The sequence below is a fragment of the Myotis nattereri genome, assembly GCF_964212035.1.
Source record: "Myotis nattereri genome assembly, chromosome: 13".
NCBI lineage: Eukaryota > Metazoa > Chordata > Mammalia > Chiroptera > Vespertilionidae > Myotis > Myotis nattereri.
In genome coordinates this window covers 38,073,280-38,089,081 of record NC_138088.1, presented here as the reverse complement: position 1 = coordinate 38,089,081, position 15,802 = coordinate 38,073,280, and the positions used below count along the sequence as shown (strand labels likewise).

General features: G+C 39.4%; 1 protein-coding gene across 1 annotated transcript; it reads right to left on the bottom strand.

The window, feature by feature from the left end:
- Nucleotides 1–347: 347 nt before the first annotated feature.
- On the bottom strand, nt 348–14,456 carry CEP55 (centrosomal protein 55; the record flags this gene model as incomplete). The annotated part of the gene is made up of 8 exons (XM_081104407.1): nt 348–842; nt 2,438–2,563; nt 3,529–3,600; nt 4,803–5,116; nt 6,341–6,491; nt 9,571–9,642; nt 12,250–12,516; nt 14,274–14,456. 8 exons carry the CDS (start codon nt 14,454–14,456, stop codon nt 642–644), a joined length of 1,386 nt encoding a protein of 461 aa, XP_080960533.1. The 3' UTR covers nt 348–641.
- Between the last annotated feature and the right edge of the window lie 1,346 nt (nt 14,457–15,802).

Genomic DNA, 15,802 nt, shown 5'->3' with positions numbered 1-15,802 from the left:
AACAAAAAAAACCTTAAAATTAGACCCAGTTAATATGACAGAAAATATTGTGTGTGTGGCTACTTAGAAGTATTCCTTAAGCAGAATCTGCTTTGTGCTTAGAACATAGGTAGGTTTACAGTTTCAACAGTAAACAGCAATAAAGACCAAGAACATTCCCAACTTGTCTAATAACCATCCTATAAGAGCAAGGGAAAAAAAGAGAACGTATCACCATCTTTTAACAATGGACTCAATTGTAGGTATATTTACACATATCAAGTGCTTAGATAAAAGTGCTAAATAAGACAGTAAGATACTTGGTTAATTACCTTCGATTTTTAAAAAGCCACAAACACAAAATATTTGCTTGCCTGTATATAGATTTAATTCACAAATAATGACCTGAACTATCTTTTCTTCATCAAGTATTTTAACAGTGCAAAATGTTAGCCATCTCGGCATACACTAAGGCCTAATATGAACCATCTCAGGTAGGTATCAGTGCCAAGGAAAATGCAAAGCAGCCCAAAAAATACAGTAAACCACTTTATGCCAGAGTCTCGAGGGTAGACAGGCAGATGAAATAAAGAATTCAAAATGTTCCTTCACTAACATAAGATACAGTATTGAATCTCTTGATAAAAAATAAAGAACTCTTGCTACTGTGAACAGTATTCAACATGGACGAGCAGATCTCGATGCTCGGTGACTGGATACTGGATACTGCACTTGGGACATTCCACCAGGCTCTCGTTCAGTGCAGCTGTGGGACTTTTTGGTGAGGCAACTTTCACTCTGTTTTCGGCCTCTCCTTGGAAAGTGACTAATGGCTCTGTGAAGGCAAGTTCAGGAAGCTGCCTCTGAAAAATAAACGTCAAGTGAACACCATTTGTACATAAGTTGTAGCCGCTCCACAGATCCAACTGCTTCAGCCCTGCAGACAGATTGTCTTTGGACTCTCTGCTCATCAGTATTGTGGTGCTAACATATAAATTACCCACATTACCCAGGAAGTACTGGGGTTAGGTGTTTATATGGACAGTTTTTAAAAAAATGCTTAGAGCCGAATGTAAAGGTAGGCCTGTGTGTAAGGCTGACAAAATTTGCTAGTCTTATGTAAGAGGAGCGCTTCAGCAATAAAGAAGTACATGGAATTAGGAGCAGCACAGAATGCAGATCAAACAAGTTATACACAGAAATGACTAATTGTATAATACCTTTGAGACTTTCCTTTTCCATGTTTTCTGAGGAACTTAGGATACTCAGGAAAGCTTAAAAATGAGAATTTTACAGCAGTTTATCATGATAGACAGTAGGAATACAAAGAAAATACAGGAAAATAATGGATTCTTTTGTATACCCTCTGGTTTCCTATATTTTAAGGAAGTCATTAACAGAAATGAAGGATAAATTTCAAATATTATAAATGGTCAAAATAAGTAACATACTAAAGGATAGAGCCAAAAATATATTTTTTTTTATTTGTAAAGAAGTTACAAATATTTTTTTAAAAAACATTTGCTTTTTTCTCTCTTGAAAAGTGAGGAATTCTATTTGTAACATTTCTCCATCTGAAATACTCAGCAGTACTAGGATGATATGTTAAATATGTGCTATGGGACACACACATAAACACAGACACCAACAGGTCTGTCTAAAAGCCTATTAGTACAATGAAAATAGGTAAGTAAAAAACCATTTCCTTAGAACCAATGTTATTTAAAAGGTTTTTCTTTTAAATGATTGTGTGTCCCCAAAACAGTATGGTGATTACCAGAGGGAAAAGGGGGCGGAGGGAGGTTGAAGAGGGTAAGGGGCATAAACAGTGATTGAAGGAGATTTACTTAGAGTGGTGAAGACACAATACAATATACAGATGATGCAATACAGAATTGTACACCTGAAACCTATATCATTTTACTAACCAGTGTTACCCCAATAAAGTCAATAAAAAAGTAAAAGAAGATTAGGTGGTCAGGGTAACCCACAAAATGTGCTTAATTCAATATACTTAAAACAGTATTTTAACAGTAATAGTCCATTATCCCTGAAAACAGCATTTCTTTCTTTCTTTTCTTTTCCCTTCCCTCCCCTTCTCTTTTCTTTCTTTTTGAATAGAAAAACAAAATCCCCTCCTTTGCTTTTCCTTCTCCCAGGCCGGGTATTCTAGTGCCTCCAGAGTGACAGCGCAGGGGGAGAGGGGGTGGTCCTGGGCCCCAGGAATGTAATGATTACCAGGAGGCACAGAGTGTCCCTCTTTCTAGTGCTCGGCACTGATGCTCCAAGGTCACTTGCTTTAAATGAGGCAGGGGCTCTGCCTGTTGATTTGAGAAACAGCTGTTCTGTAAGCAGTAGCCTCCTAGTTTGGGAACTGGTTGGTATATACTAATAAATGGAAAGAGGGCAGAAAGAAAAAGAAGAAAATACATTTTAAGTTGAGCCATTCCAGACTCACCAAGGATTCCAGTTGTATTATTTGACTTCTTGCTTTTCGAAGCTCTTTAAGAATTACATGCAATTGATGCTGCACATTTTGACGGTCAAGTTTTTCATTTTCGAAGTCTAAAGTACATGCCTGAATCTGGAGAAATGCCCAAAACAAGATAGTTACAGCTGGTATAAACTGTATAATTCTTGACTGGATACTTGCACTTTTTAATTAGCATAAGAAGCAAACATTTGTTATACTATCAGAGCAGGAATTCAACTGAGCACAGTGAGATGTGGAATCTAATCAACAAAATAATTTAATAAACAAAATAGAAACAGAAGCATGGATATATAGAACAGACTGACAGCTCTTAGAGGGGAGGGGGGTTGGGAGGCTGGATGAAAAAGGTGAAGGGATTAAGGAGGAAAAAAATATATATGACACATAGACACAGACAACTGTGTGGTGATAGCCAGAAGGAAACAGAGGTGGGAGGAGGTGGAGGAGGGTGTGGGGGGGGGGATAAATGGAGATGGTAAAAGACCTGACTTCGGGTGGTGAGCGCATGATGCAGTGTGCAAATGATGTTTCATTGAGTTGTATCCTTGAAATCTGTATGGTATGATTAACCGATGTCATTCCAATAAATTCAATAATAAAACAAAATTAATTTTTTTAAAAAAGAAGTTTATGGTGGAGGACTTGGTTGATCTAAGGAGCAGAGCCAATGCCAGAGGCATAGGTATCTCCCCCACCACTTTTTTTTTTTGTGTGTGGAAGCGGGAGAAGGGAGAGATGGCTGCTCCAGGTTTGGAATGTATTAAAAACCTTTGGTCTACATTCTGAGAATAAATGGTGTCTCTTTGAGTTCTGCTTGAAGTCATAAGGTAGTCCCATTCGGGAGATTCTATTAGGCCACAGTAGGAACTACAGAAGCCATTTGGAGAAGAATAAAATTTGCCAAGGTGAACATCTACCTGTCAAGAAAATTGCCAGCCTCACTTCAGAGCCTGACAACAGGCTTTCAAATGGTCCTTCACAAAATAGTGTAAAGATGAGAAAACTTCCATTTTCTAATGGGTTAAAATGAATTTAGAAACAACCCCAGTGAGTACCTGTTGTTCCAACAGAGCTACCCTCGTTTGTTCCTCTTGGTGCTTTAACAGAGACGTGTAAAGAAACTGGATCTGTAGGGTGTAAAGACAGACAGTGTTGCCACAGCCAACCTTTTTGTCGCTTGGCCTGGATGCATGAGCAGCTCACTAGTCTCACAGCTCTAACCAGACCACCACCTGCTCAGCCGAGTGAGTCACTCCAGCTGGCTGTTCGATGGCTATTCATGCCAGCAGCTGAGCAGTGCGACCCAGGCTAAGAGCTCCCTGAGGCACAGAACTCTGCAGTGGCCACACCCACTTTCCAGGAAGTTCTGACATCCTATCTACTAATATTTCTGAGTAGGATAATAGCTGTCAGTGCCTCACCTCCTTGGCCACATAGTTGGAGCAAAATTCTCCATCATTTATGTGTAATCTTTCACAAATAACACTGCTTGGTAGGCAGAAGCAAGCATGGTGAAGACTAAGATGGCAAATGTTACAAATGATCCACTCCCTGTCAGCTTTTGGAGGATTTTTAAAGTTACTATTCTAATAGTAGAAATCACTAGCAAAACTTTTACATTCTCTCAACTGACCCTCACAAAAGCCCTATGATACAAGAAGTATTAATCTGACATGTGGTTAACCTGCAAGTCAGAGATGCTAGATGATTTGCCTAAGGCCACACACATCCTAGAGACCAGGTATAAACGCCAAATACTGTTCTTTCCATTATTCTGTGCTTTGCTAAGCAAAATTTAGCTTAATGAGTTTCTGTCAAAGTAGCATTCAATTCTAATAATCCAAACTCAGCGCCTTCAACATCCAGGTATAAAGCTAGAGAATGAGAACACGGAACGTGCCATGTGAATTAACCTGAGCACGGTATCATGGTCAAGGCCTAGGGATCAGCCTGATTCCCCTCTTGACATCTTTTGGCTTCTCACCATACTCGCCTCCTCCTTTCTCAGAGCCTTTGAAGTGTACGAGTTCCTCTGGCTGCAGAGAATTCCCATAGCCACTCACCATGCTGGTTCCTTCTTGACATCAGGTCTTTGTCCAAATACTATCTCCTCTGTGAGGCCTACACTGGCCCCCAATTTCTCTTTGGCATATTTCCCTGTTTTCTTTAATTTGTTTATGGTCCATTTCAATTCTAAATATGAATACCCACAAAGGGAACAGGAACTTTTGTTCCTTCCTGGTTCCTAGTGGCTAAAATAGTCCCTGCACTTAGTAAGTACGAGAAACTTGAATTATGAATCATGGACAACCTTATTGGTTAGGCTCACCTGAGATAAGAGCTCTTCAGATCGCTTCTTCTCTTCTTCAAGTTTTCTCCTCATAATATCATTCTCTTCCTCGAGCCTTTGTATTTTTTCTGTTTTATGCCTATCATCTTCCAGATGTTGTACATCTGCCTTTCTTTGTGAACATAACAGTTTATTTAAGTCATGAACTTCTTTTTGGGTTTCTTCATATTTTCTTTGAAATTCATGAAGTTCTAAATTCAACTGAGTTATGGTTTGTCGTTCAGTCTCAAGATCTTTTTTTGCTTTTGCCAAGAGATGATGGTCATGCTTTTGCTTTTCTTCTTGAAGATAACCTATGACAAACACAGCAGGGCATAACTCACTTTATAAAATATGTAATATTCCTGAAAATATAAAGATAAACCTGTTTCTATAAACAAGATCACATTATTTCCTTACCTTACAAGATGAGGAGTCAAGAGATAGGGCTGATATTTGATAGGACAAAAATAGAAATTCAGGTATGTTATTTGAAATGACAACACTAATAACTAGAAGAACTAAAAAATAGTAATATAACTATTCTATGGAGAGGAAAAGTCACTAATGTCTAAAGAAGATAAATCAACAAATAGAGATATAAGCTAATTATTTATAGGTGAGATAATCACCCAAATTAAAAATCAGAAATGTTAACAGTAGCTGCCCTGATAGGGGGAAACAGAGACAGGATGAGATGGGAAAGGTGGAGCAGTACCCTCCTGTACTGTTACATTATTTTAGCAAACCATTATTACTTTGATGACACACACACACACACCCCTACCTATATTACCAAAGAAAAAAATTAGACTTATCCAATAACTAAAATCCTACTTTCATGTGTAGTAATTTTGTCCCCTTAGGGATAAACAGCTTTTAATTATCTCAAGACATTCCTTTTATATTCTCTTTTTAGCATTAGCTTCATTTTAAAAAATTTCAAATATGGAGCTCCAAGATTACGAGCCTGGCCTGTGCTTTGCATGGGGTTTCTCTTCTGTCCCTAGCTTGTCACCTGTAAAATGAGTAATGACCTTTCTGCCCCACCTCTTAGGGTTCTTGTGAAAGTCAGTTGAAAGTAGTGTTAGGGAAATTGTAAAGCACATGGCAAAAAGCATCATTCATAAGAAACTTCATCTCAATTCTATGGTGAGATTCAAATGATTGTAGTATCACCTGCAAAATGTATTCTTTCTCCTGGGATTGATATGGTAATTGGTGACAAGGCCGGCTCTGGGAGGAATGAGGTTGGAGAAGGGCTTTAAAGGAGAGGCGGACATGCACAGTGGAGAAAATACAGTGTGCCTTGGAGCTGCCAGGTTTCCCCTTTGCCCTGTGTCTTATGCCCTTTTATCAGAAAACAATGGAAAATAAGACAGAATGGCCAAAATGGTATTTCTTCAGAACACCATTTTAATAAGACTTGCTCTTTATTTTACTTTCTAACACGTACCTATAAAAATCTAAATTTGAGGAAGCTCTCCTTTGGGAAAATGCTGGCAGGCCTATTCCAAAAGAACATATTATACCAGTACCTTCTGATTCAGTCCTTTTTATCTGCTGTGGGAGTGAATGAGCAGCTGTTTCCGATTTCTGTTCCAACTCATAGATCTTTGCTAAAAGTCCTTTTACGTAGACCTCTCGCTGCTGATCATACACAAGCCATTGCTGATTTTTCTCTAGAGCCTCAATGTGAAAAGATACAAAAATCAGTGATAAGCATAATAATAATAAAATTAAAAAGCAAAATCTTAAAATGGAAAGGGAACCCAAGTGATGTAGTCTTTTCCAGCACACAAAAATTCTTATGACTCACAGAGTAATTCCCTCCTTAGTTCCAAATGTATAAAAATAACTGCAAAACTGTCTCTGGTCAACCGAAGATTTGAGATCTGGCTTCCTGGCATGACGGTTTGGCTCAGATAAATTCATACAAAAATTCTCTACAAGTTCGGATGTTTCTTATATCCACAAACCTTTTGTAATAAAGCTGTCATAACTATTTCTATAATCTCACAAGTTCTTAATCTGTGCCCCTTGTGTCACAGTTCATCCCAGACCTGTTGTAATTTGTTGTTATCAGTGGTTGAAGTAGCAGCCAGGATGAATAACTTCCTATCCTTCAGGGCTGCGAGAGGAGATGGCACAGAGTTCTTGAAAAAAAAGTCGCATAGTATAACCTCACTGAAGTAAAACACACACTAGAATATGTTTTCCAAAGTGCTCAGATCTTTTTGAGTCACGCTACATTTGTCACAGGTCAACTGTAAAAGGAGGGGCTCCCTTCCTCCACAAGCTGGCATCTCACTCTAGAGGGTGAGATGGGTTAAGTCCTGAGACACACACTGGAAGTTTTTGATTATATATCAGGGCATCTTTCAGGTAAGAATTTCTATTCTTTAAAGATACAGGCAGTTAAGCTGCATATCCAAAAAAGTCTGGATATATTTACTGGGGGGACTGAAAGAGAGCGCAAAATGGGATAAGATATTAAGAATGATAGAATTGGTAAAGGGTTAATGGGTGTTTTATGTACCATTTTCATACTTGTCACTTTGCTGTGAATTTGAATTTTTCCCAATAAAAAAATTAAAAATAATTATTTATCTTCTCTAAAGTCTATATTTTAAAATGAGATTTAAAAAAAAAAAAGAGCAAAACAAAATTTTTAAAAAAAAGAAAGAACTGCCTATGGAAACTGCCTTTTAGCTCTGTGGTTTGATTTAGTGTGAAAGTTGCTGACATCATCAGACAGTGTTCACATCATAAACTTCATGGAATTATTTCAAAATGTTGGCTAGACCTATGTGGTAGCTGAGGATTGATACAATTAGACCTTAAGAAAGGTAAACATAGTTTTTGGGGCTTCTTTTAGCCTAACAAACGCTCATCTTAAAGTAGGTAGGCAAACTTCCACAGAAGTTTTGCAGGAGCTTTGAGGAGGGGTACAGGACTAGAACTGCTGAGCTCTCTCAAAAGCTGAATAACGTTGTGTGTTGAGTAGGAGGAGTGAGATTTCTCTATTCCTGCTCCTGCTCCCTAAATCCTCCAACTACAATTTTCCTCCTGCTCTGTAAGATCTGCAGATTCCAAAGTGACAACCAGAGCTAAACTCCTCTTGCTTATCAAAGGTAAATTAATAGTTCTCAAAGGATGGCCCTCAAACCACCAGCAGGAGCAGCAACTGGAGCTAGTTGGAAATACAGAATCTCAGGCTCTACCCCAGACCAAGATAATGAGAATCTGCATTCATGACAGTCCCCCAGATTCCTATGCACACTGGAGTCTGAGAAGCATTGCTCAGTCTAGATCACCATCTGAAGGTGAGGTGGGTTAAATTTTACTCCATTTGTCTAAAAGCCTTTCTAAGTAAACAGAGCAGAGAAGTACAATGTAATACTTAAATAATCTGGGGAGATAGAACAAAACAAAAAGATTGAATATAAGCATGTAACATTTTAGAGTTCATTTCATAAAAAGAATCATCTAAAAATAACGTTTGGCAGGGGAGGGTGGACGGGAGGACAGAGATCAACCAATAAGCTTGTATGCACATATGCGTAACCCACGGACACAGACAATAGGGAGGTGAAGGCCTGGGCTGGGGGCGCGCTGGGACAGGTCAATGGGGGAAAACAGGCGCATATATAATACTTTCAACAATAAATATTAAAAATAATAATAACTTTTGTTCATATTTAAAGCAGATAGTGCTGAGAAGCCTAAAAAAAATAGCATATATTTTTTATGAGTTTAAGAAAATAGCATATATTTTCAAGTATTTTGCTAAAGGAGACACTAGTAAAATGCACACAAGATTCCATTCAGTCATTCTTTCAACTGTTCTAGATGCTGGGGATAATATGAGACAAAAAAAAAATACTTATTTTGATAGTTAAACACTATGTTTCTTCTTTATTTTAGTTACCTCTATGTAAATTACCTTGATAAGGGTACTACAGTACCCCACTATACAGACGCTCAACAGGTTTAAATTATTCTTTTGAAAATTAAACAGACTACAAGGTATACCTGCTAGATGAAATAAAACAGGAATCTTAAAAGCATACTTATATCAGGGTAGACATACCGGTAATATTTCTAGAATCAAAATGCCTACCTAGTGGCCTAATAATTAAATCAAGAATTTCATACTTTGTATATCTAATCTTAAACCTTGAAAAAAAAAATACACTGTGAATAGTAGTAATCCTCAATTTGTTTAATTTCCAATGAAACCTACCAATCCATTTAAGACATAAGCTTAAAATAATATGACTTCACCATATATTGAAAATAACCTTGTATCAAATTCTAAAGAAAAGAAGTACTGAGTATACAAAGAATGTATTTTTCTTTTCAAACTATGAAAGCAAATCCTGGTTCTAATGGAAGAATTTCAAACCAGAGTACATCTTGCATGGATAAAAAAAAAAAGAGAGAAGAAAACTTTAAATTACATTATAATAACAAAATAGCTGGGCAAATTAGATTTAGGTAGAGAAGGGGTATTTGCTGCTGAGGTACTTGGTAGTGATGGGCAATTTCTAGGACTGTCTAGCCTAACAAGACCATGATTAGAGGAACTGGGCCTGTTGAATACCTGAAGAGACATAAAGGTAGTAACCTAGAGAGATGGAGAACCACTCAGTTCTCCACCTCAACAGATTTTTCATGGCATCAATGCTGTCAAATTCCATGAAATTTAAGAATAAATGAGTTAGTCCCTTTTAGCCACAACTTAACAAAAGGAAAAGGAACTTACATCTTTCAGCTGTATTTCCATTTCATGAATATTATTCATTGGTGAGGTACAGCAGTGAATTTTAGTCTCAGTCTGTAAATAAACCAGTATTAGTTAACATCATAAATGTAGCAATAGAAGCTTCCTCATTATACTTCACAGGGGCATCCCAAAATCCAGACCTTATACATGCTCGTGAACCTCATGCAGGGGGAAGGGTACTTCAGACCTTCTGCCAAATCCTAAGCGCATTGGAAACCTTGAGATTTCATATCTAATTGACTTCTGAGGACCTCTGGACCCCAGGATCACAGGAATAGCCCTTAGTGCATATGAGTAGCCCAGTGGTTTTCACCAAAAGGAGACAAAATAAAACTGGGCTATTTAAATGAAATCTGGAAAATAGTAAATTGTCAAACAAAAAAGTTGATTTCTAGAATTATGTTTATATTAGAAACAATAATAATAATTATTATTATTTTTAAATATATTTTATTGATTTTTTACAGAGAGGAAGGGAGAGAGATAGAGAGTTAGAAACATCGATGAGAGAGAAACATTGATCAGCTGCCTCCTGCACATCTCCTACTGGGGATATGCCCGCAACCCAGGTACATGCCCTTGACCGGAATCGAACCTGGGACCTTTCAGTCCGCAGGCCGATGCTCTATCCACTGAGCCAAACCGGTTTCGGCTAGAAACAATTATTATTAATTCACATAGATTATATAGAACTCAAAATATAACTTGTCTTTTTTTTCTTCATTTTCTCATAAAGGAAAAAAAGAGGGGAAAGAGGTTGTTAGGTCCCCAGACTAGCCAACATATAAAGCTGTATTCCAGTCTTCACTTGTGTGAATGCTGGCAAGGAAGCTTGAAAAATTTTTTTTCTCCAAAGGTGCTCTAGACACTGACCCTAATATAATATGCAGCCCTTTCTCACTCTCAATTTGGTTCTTTAGGTGGAAACTATGACAGGGATATGTCAACAGACGCCTTTCCCTCGGCCCTGGGCACACTGTAGATGGGTTTCCCAGCCTTCCCTGTGGTTAGTGCGGCCACGAGACTGAATCTGTCCAATGGAACGTAGGCAGCAGTGATATATGCCGATACCAGGCCTGGCCCCAAACCCTTCCCCAATTCTCCACAGATTCTCTCTAGTTCATAACTTTATAAAAGGGATTTGATGGAAGGCTCCACCATACGGGACAGGAAGGGTGGGGAAGGAGAAGGAACCTGGATCTCTGAATGACACTGTGGAGTAAAACTTCTCCATTCCAGCCTGCACTAGACTGTGACATGAAAGAAAAATAAGCATTTGTTGTAGAAAACTACAATTTGGAGGTGGTTTGTTATAGCAATTAGACATGCTGAATAATACAGAAATTAATAGTGGATAGCCCACATAATGATAAGAATACATTTTTTAAATGATCATTTCTACCAAAATTTGCATTTCCATCTTCAAAAGTGGAGAAACTAATTTTTTTTTAATATATTTTTATTTCAGAGAGGAAGGGAGAGGGAGAGAGAGATAGAAACATCAATGATGAGAGAATCATTGATTGGCCACCTCCTGCATGCCCCCTACTTTGGAGGGAGCCTGCAACCCAGGCATGTGCCCTTGACCAGAATCAAACCTGGGACCCTTCAGTCCACAGGCCAATGCTCCATCCACTGAGCCAAACCAGCTAGGGTAAGAAAGGAATTCTTAACCGTAAGGAAAGGTTTTACCATCCACTTTGGATCTGACTGTAATGCTTCATGAGTTTCAGCTCTGTGGAAATTCTCTAGAAAAACTTAACCCCTTCGAACTCATCTATAGAAACACTCAATGCCCATCTATTATGAGAGTACACATAAATGAATAGGTCTGATTGCTCTACTCTAAAGGGTGGACAAGTACAGAGACCTTAACAACATGGAGACATTATATCTGAAAGCTACAGATTTTCTTCTACAGGTGGAATTAATAGCTGTAGTATTAGTATTATTCAGATGTTCAAATTTCCAAAAGAATCAAAGCCCTGATCAGTAAGAAACCATTTCTTGAGCACTTAGTATATGCCAGGCACTATGCAACTTACGTAAATACTACATTTAGTCTCCAGTATTCTTTCCTGATTTTACTGTGAAAATTGAGGTTTGGGAGAGAGGTTCGAATTCTAGCATTGTCTCTAAGACTAGAGAGGTTGGGGAATTTGTTCACAGTCATTGCTAGCCAGTGGCAGAACCAAGATCTGAACTTAGATCTGCCTACCTACAATCCTTGCTCTTTCTGTGTAATTGCTAAACCAAATTCTAAAACAACACAAGGGAAGGAAAAGCAAGCATAGTTAAGAAAAGCATACTTGATAATGTAACTTTATATCTCAAATATGAAAAATAACAAAAATGAAGCCTATCGTGATGAAACCATACTACAGGAAAAAGAGCTCAATAAAATGTTCTTCGCTGTCTTACACAGTGGATTCTGTATTCTGAATATTCCCTTGGGCAAAACAATGGTGTGGGGCATGGAGGAAGCCATAAAAAAACTGTAACTATTTATAGAGAGGGTTCCAGGCTACAAAAAAAAAAAGTAACCTATACTGTACTGTTTCATCATTTGACAAGCATGTTTTCATGAACTAATTCTTTATAAAGCATTACCAATTGTGTCAGAAAGAAAGAAAATCTGTTTAAAGAAATGATTAGTACCTGTGATACATGAAATGGTTTGGTTTCAAGTTCAGTGGCGGCAGGTGCAATAGACAACTGCTTTTTCAATACATCTATCTCTTCAGACAGGGATCTCAGCAGCTGCTCCTTCCTTTCGCCTTCCTTTGTTTTCTCTTCTAGCTGCTCAAGCAGAGCAGCAGTGCTATATGTGGCTTTCAGCTGGTCTCTGAGTCGCTCTATTTCTTTGTCCTTCTCTGTGAGATGATAAGCATTCTTCTCCCTCTCAGCTTCAAGGACTTGAATTGTCTACATATAAACTAAGAAGAATCTTAGAGCAAAGCCAGGTCAAACTTGAAAGTGAATGATGTACTACAACAAACATTTATGAAGTATTTATTACATAGCAAGTCAGCATTATACTAGATACCAGGGCCAAGGTCTTATGCTCAGAGAGGTAAATCAATACATTAATGCAATATGGTAAGTGCTGTAGTTAAGATACATATAAAGTGGACGAGACACGGATACAGAAAGGAGAAACCAACTTTGTCAAGAGTGGCGACAGAAAGCTAAAGAAAAGCTGGCTTTCACATGAGTATCGGGTCATCATCCCTCCATCATATGAGTCCTAACAATCCAAGGCTAAAGGTTAGTCACCCATGCTGATTGATGAACGTGACTTGAAGCAACAGAACCTAAAAATTACAGAATGTTTACACCTGGATAAAAATGCATTCATTGACTTGCTTTTTGTTAATAAATGATTTAGTATCCAATCTATAAAGTGATCATCAAAGGAATGTACAACATTTTCAAGGACTTAAAGGATAAAGAAGGCTTGGATGTTATACTGCTCTGGCATAAGGGAGAAAGCACCAATAGAGATAATTGAAAAAGTTAAAAGAATGACTTTACATGCTAACAAGGTTAAAAACATCATAAAACTAAAAACTTCCGGGGGAGGGGGAAGAGGAGGAAATGTAAAATGGGGAAAATTGAGTTGAATGGTTGTGTGAAAATGATGAAGGGTTTTAGTTAGCTACAAGCTTACGATAAGGCAGTAGTAGTATGCCAGTTACAAAAAAGCCAATACAATTTTAGGTTTCCATGGGTACAGCATCCAGATCAGTGGCAATAACAGTACCATTTCCACCTGTGTTTGCCACTGTGTACAGTACTGGGTACATGATTCAGAAGGAAAATGAACATGCCACCAAGTGTTCAGGAAAGTGACAGGGTGATAAGAAGCTGCAGAATATGGGGCTAGGCTACACAAAAGTAAGAGGAAGCAAGGTTTTCTTAAATATCTGAAAAGCTGGCAATTGGATTAAAAGCAGACTTGTTCTGTGTAGCTTTAATGGGTACAATTAGAACAAATGGGTAGAAGTTACAGGAAGTTTAGTTTCAATTGATTATAAAGGAACAGAGATTTGACACCAGAGCTTGTTAAAAGTGGAATGACAAAGAGATCTCAGGGAAGCTGTCAGATTCCTTCACCAGATTGGAAAATAATCTTCATGTGACAGGCCACTTCTCAATGCTTGAATAAGTATTTATCTCAACATGTGTTGTTAAAAATAACCATTTGGTTTTATGATGTGCCTATAAAATAGAATTTAAATAAACCCAACCAGTTATTTTCTAACTTTAACAATACAAGTACTATTACAAAATAAATTAAAATCAAATTAATGATTACATTTTAAAATCTTTCCATTTTTAATAAATTCCCAACTGCTTTACTGACTATGCCACAACAAACTGAAAATTAGGGAACCTGAAATACAGTTTAAAAGAATGCAAAATACCAATGTATGTAATGCTATGATCTCAAAAGAACCTGAAAACAAAGATGACTTGAAAAGCAGCCAATATGCACAATAAAATAGGTTTCTAAATACTCATACTAATATCCGAACTCTATTTATCACTTTGAAGTTAGACATGATTTTTTACATTTAGTAAACTAACAGAAAAGCTAGATTATATCATTATTGGGAAAATAGTGTCTCATTTCCTCCCATAAAGCTTACTACAATTGAAAGGGTTTTTAAGGCCATTACCTCCAAAAGTCTGTGTCTTTCTTTATCAGTCAGCTTTGCTCTTCCGCCTGTGATCTCATCCACTGACGTTTGTAAGGCTGCAGTTTTCCCCCTAACGTTTTCTAATGTAGTTTCTGATTTGGAGTTACTAGACTTTGACCGCCATTTACTTTTAATTAAATCTTTGGGGCTTCTACAAGACATCTCTGAAATTGTAAAAATAAAAACACAATTATATTTTATAAGTCTGAGTTTTAAACGTCAAATCTCAGGTTTGAAAAGGTAAAATAACCTACTTGCTAAGTACAAGAACCTTTCTATTGAAAAGAAGCGATAAGGCCAAACCACTGTGGACCGAACCTTGAATCAGTTCGTCACCCTCAGTGCCTAAGAGCAGGTGCCTGGAGCGACTGGAGACAAGCTGGACAGGTGACCCCAGAAACCTTTCAGCCCGGCCCAGTGCACAGGCCTCGACTCCAGGCTCCGCACCTGCAAGTGGAGGCAAATCTTGGGAAACCCTCACATAAGGTGTCACAGGGGGAGACACACAGGCAAGGGCAGACTGCAAAAAAGAGGCGCACTTTTTCTCTCTGAAATGAAGATGCTGTAGTCTAGACAAAAGCGATTATTAATCGGCAAAATGCTAAACTAAGCAAAGACCTCGGCCAAGACACCTGGCCTCTGCGCCTGCCTGTAAGAGGCTGGTCATACCCACCGGAAAGCTGAAAGGAGGGAGCCAAACCACAACGGTCGCGAGGCGCCCAGCCGGTGCCAGGCACGAAGCAGACGCCCGGAAAGGGGCGCTTAAATCGGGCGGGGCGGGCAGAGATGGAGTCCGAGCGGAGGTGAGCGCTCTCTGACCCCGTCTTCCTCGCGGTCCGGCCCTGCCCCGGGGCTAGGGGCCGTGGCCGCCCCTCGCCACCCTCCGCGGTCGCCTCCCAGCAGCCTGCCCGCTCCCGAGGCGAAAAGCGGAGCTCGCGTCCGCCGGGTCACACCTCCGGTGCCAACGCCGCTTCCGGGAGTTTGAATCCCGCGGCTGCGGGGCGGGGCACGTCACTGCCGACGGGGACGCGGCCCGCAGGAAGGCGGGACGGTGGGGTCGCGGCTCCCCGATTGGCTGCAGCTTACCAGGGGCGGGGCTTGAAACCCGAATGCGGAAGGAGGGGCGGGGCTAGGGGCGGGGTCGATCATGGGAACGCCTCCTCCCGGCTCCGCCGCCTAGTTCTCAGGTTTTCTCTGGGTTTTTCTGAGGGCTCAGACCTCAGACTCGGTGTTTCTTTGTAAGGAGCTGATTTGTGTTTATCCGCTTTGGGGATGAAGCAAATTCCTCTGCTCAGTGAGATGAACCCAGGGACTGTGGACCGGAACTAACTCATTGTGGGTCCTTGGATTCCCCCAAGGAGCACAGCTTTCCAGTCTTCCCCTGGGCTGAGCCTTTATCCCGACAAGAGGCAGGGGTGGCGCAATGCGGAGTGAATAGGTGGGAGAACTGACAGGCACGCCCAGGTTGAAACCTGAGATTGCGAGGCTTGGAGGAACCTATCAGGCCT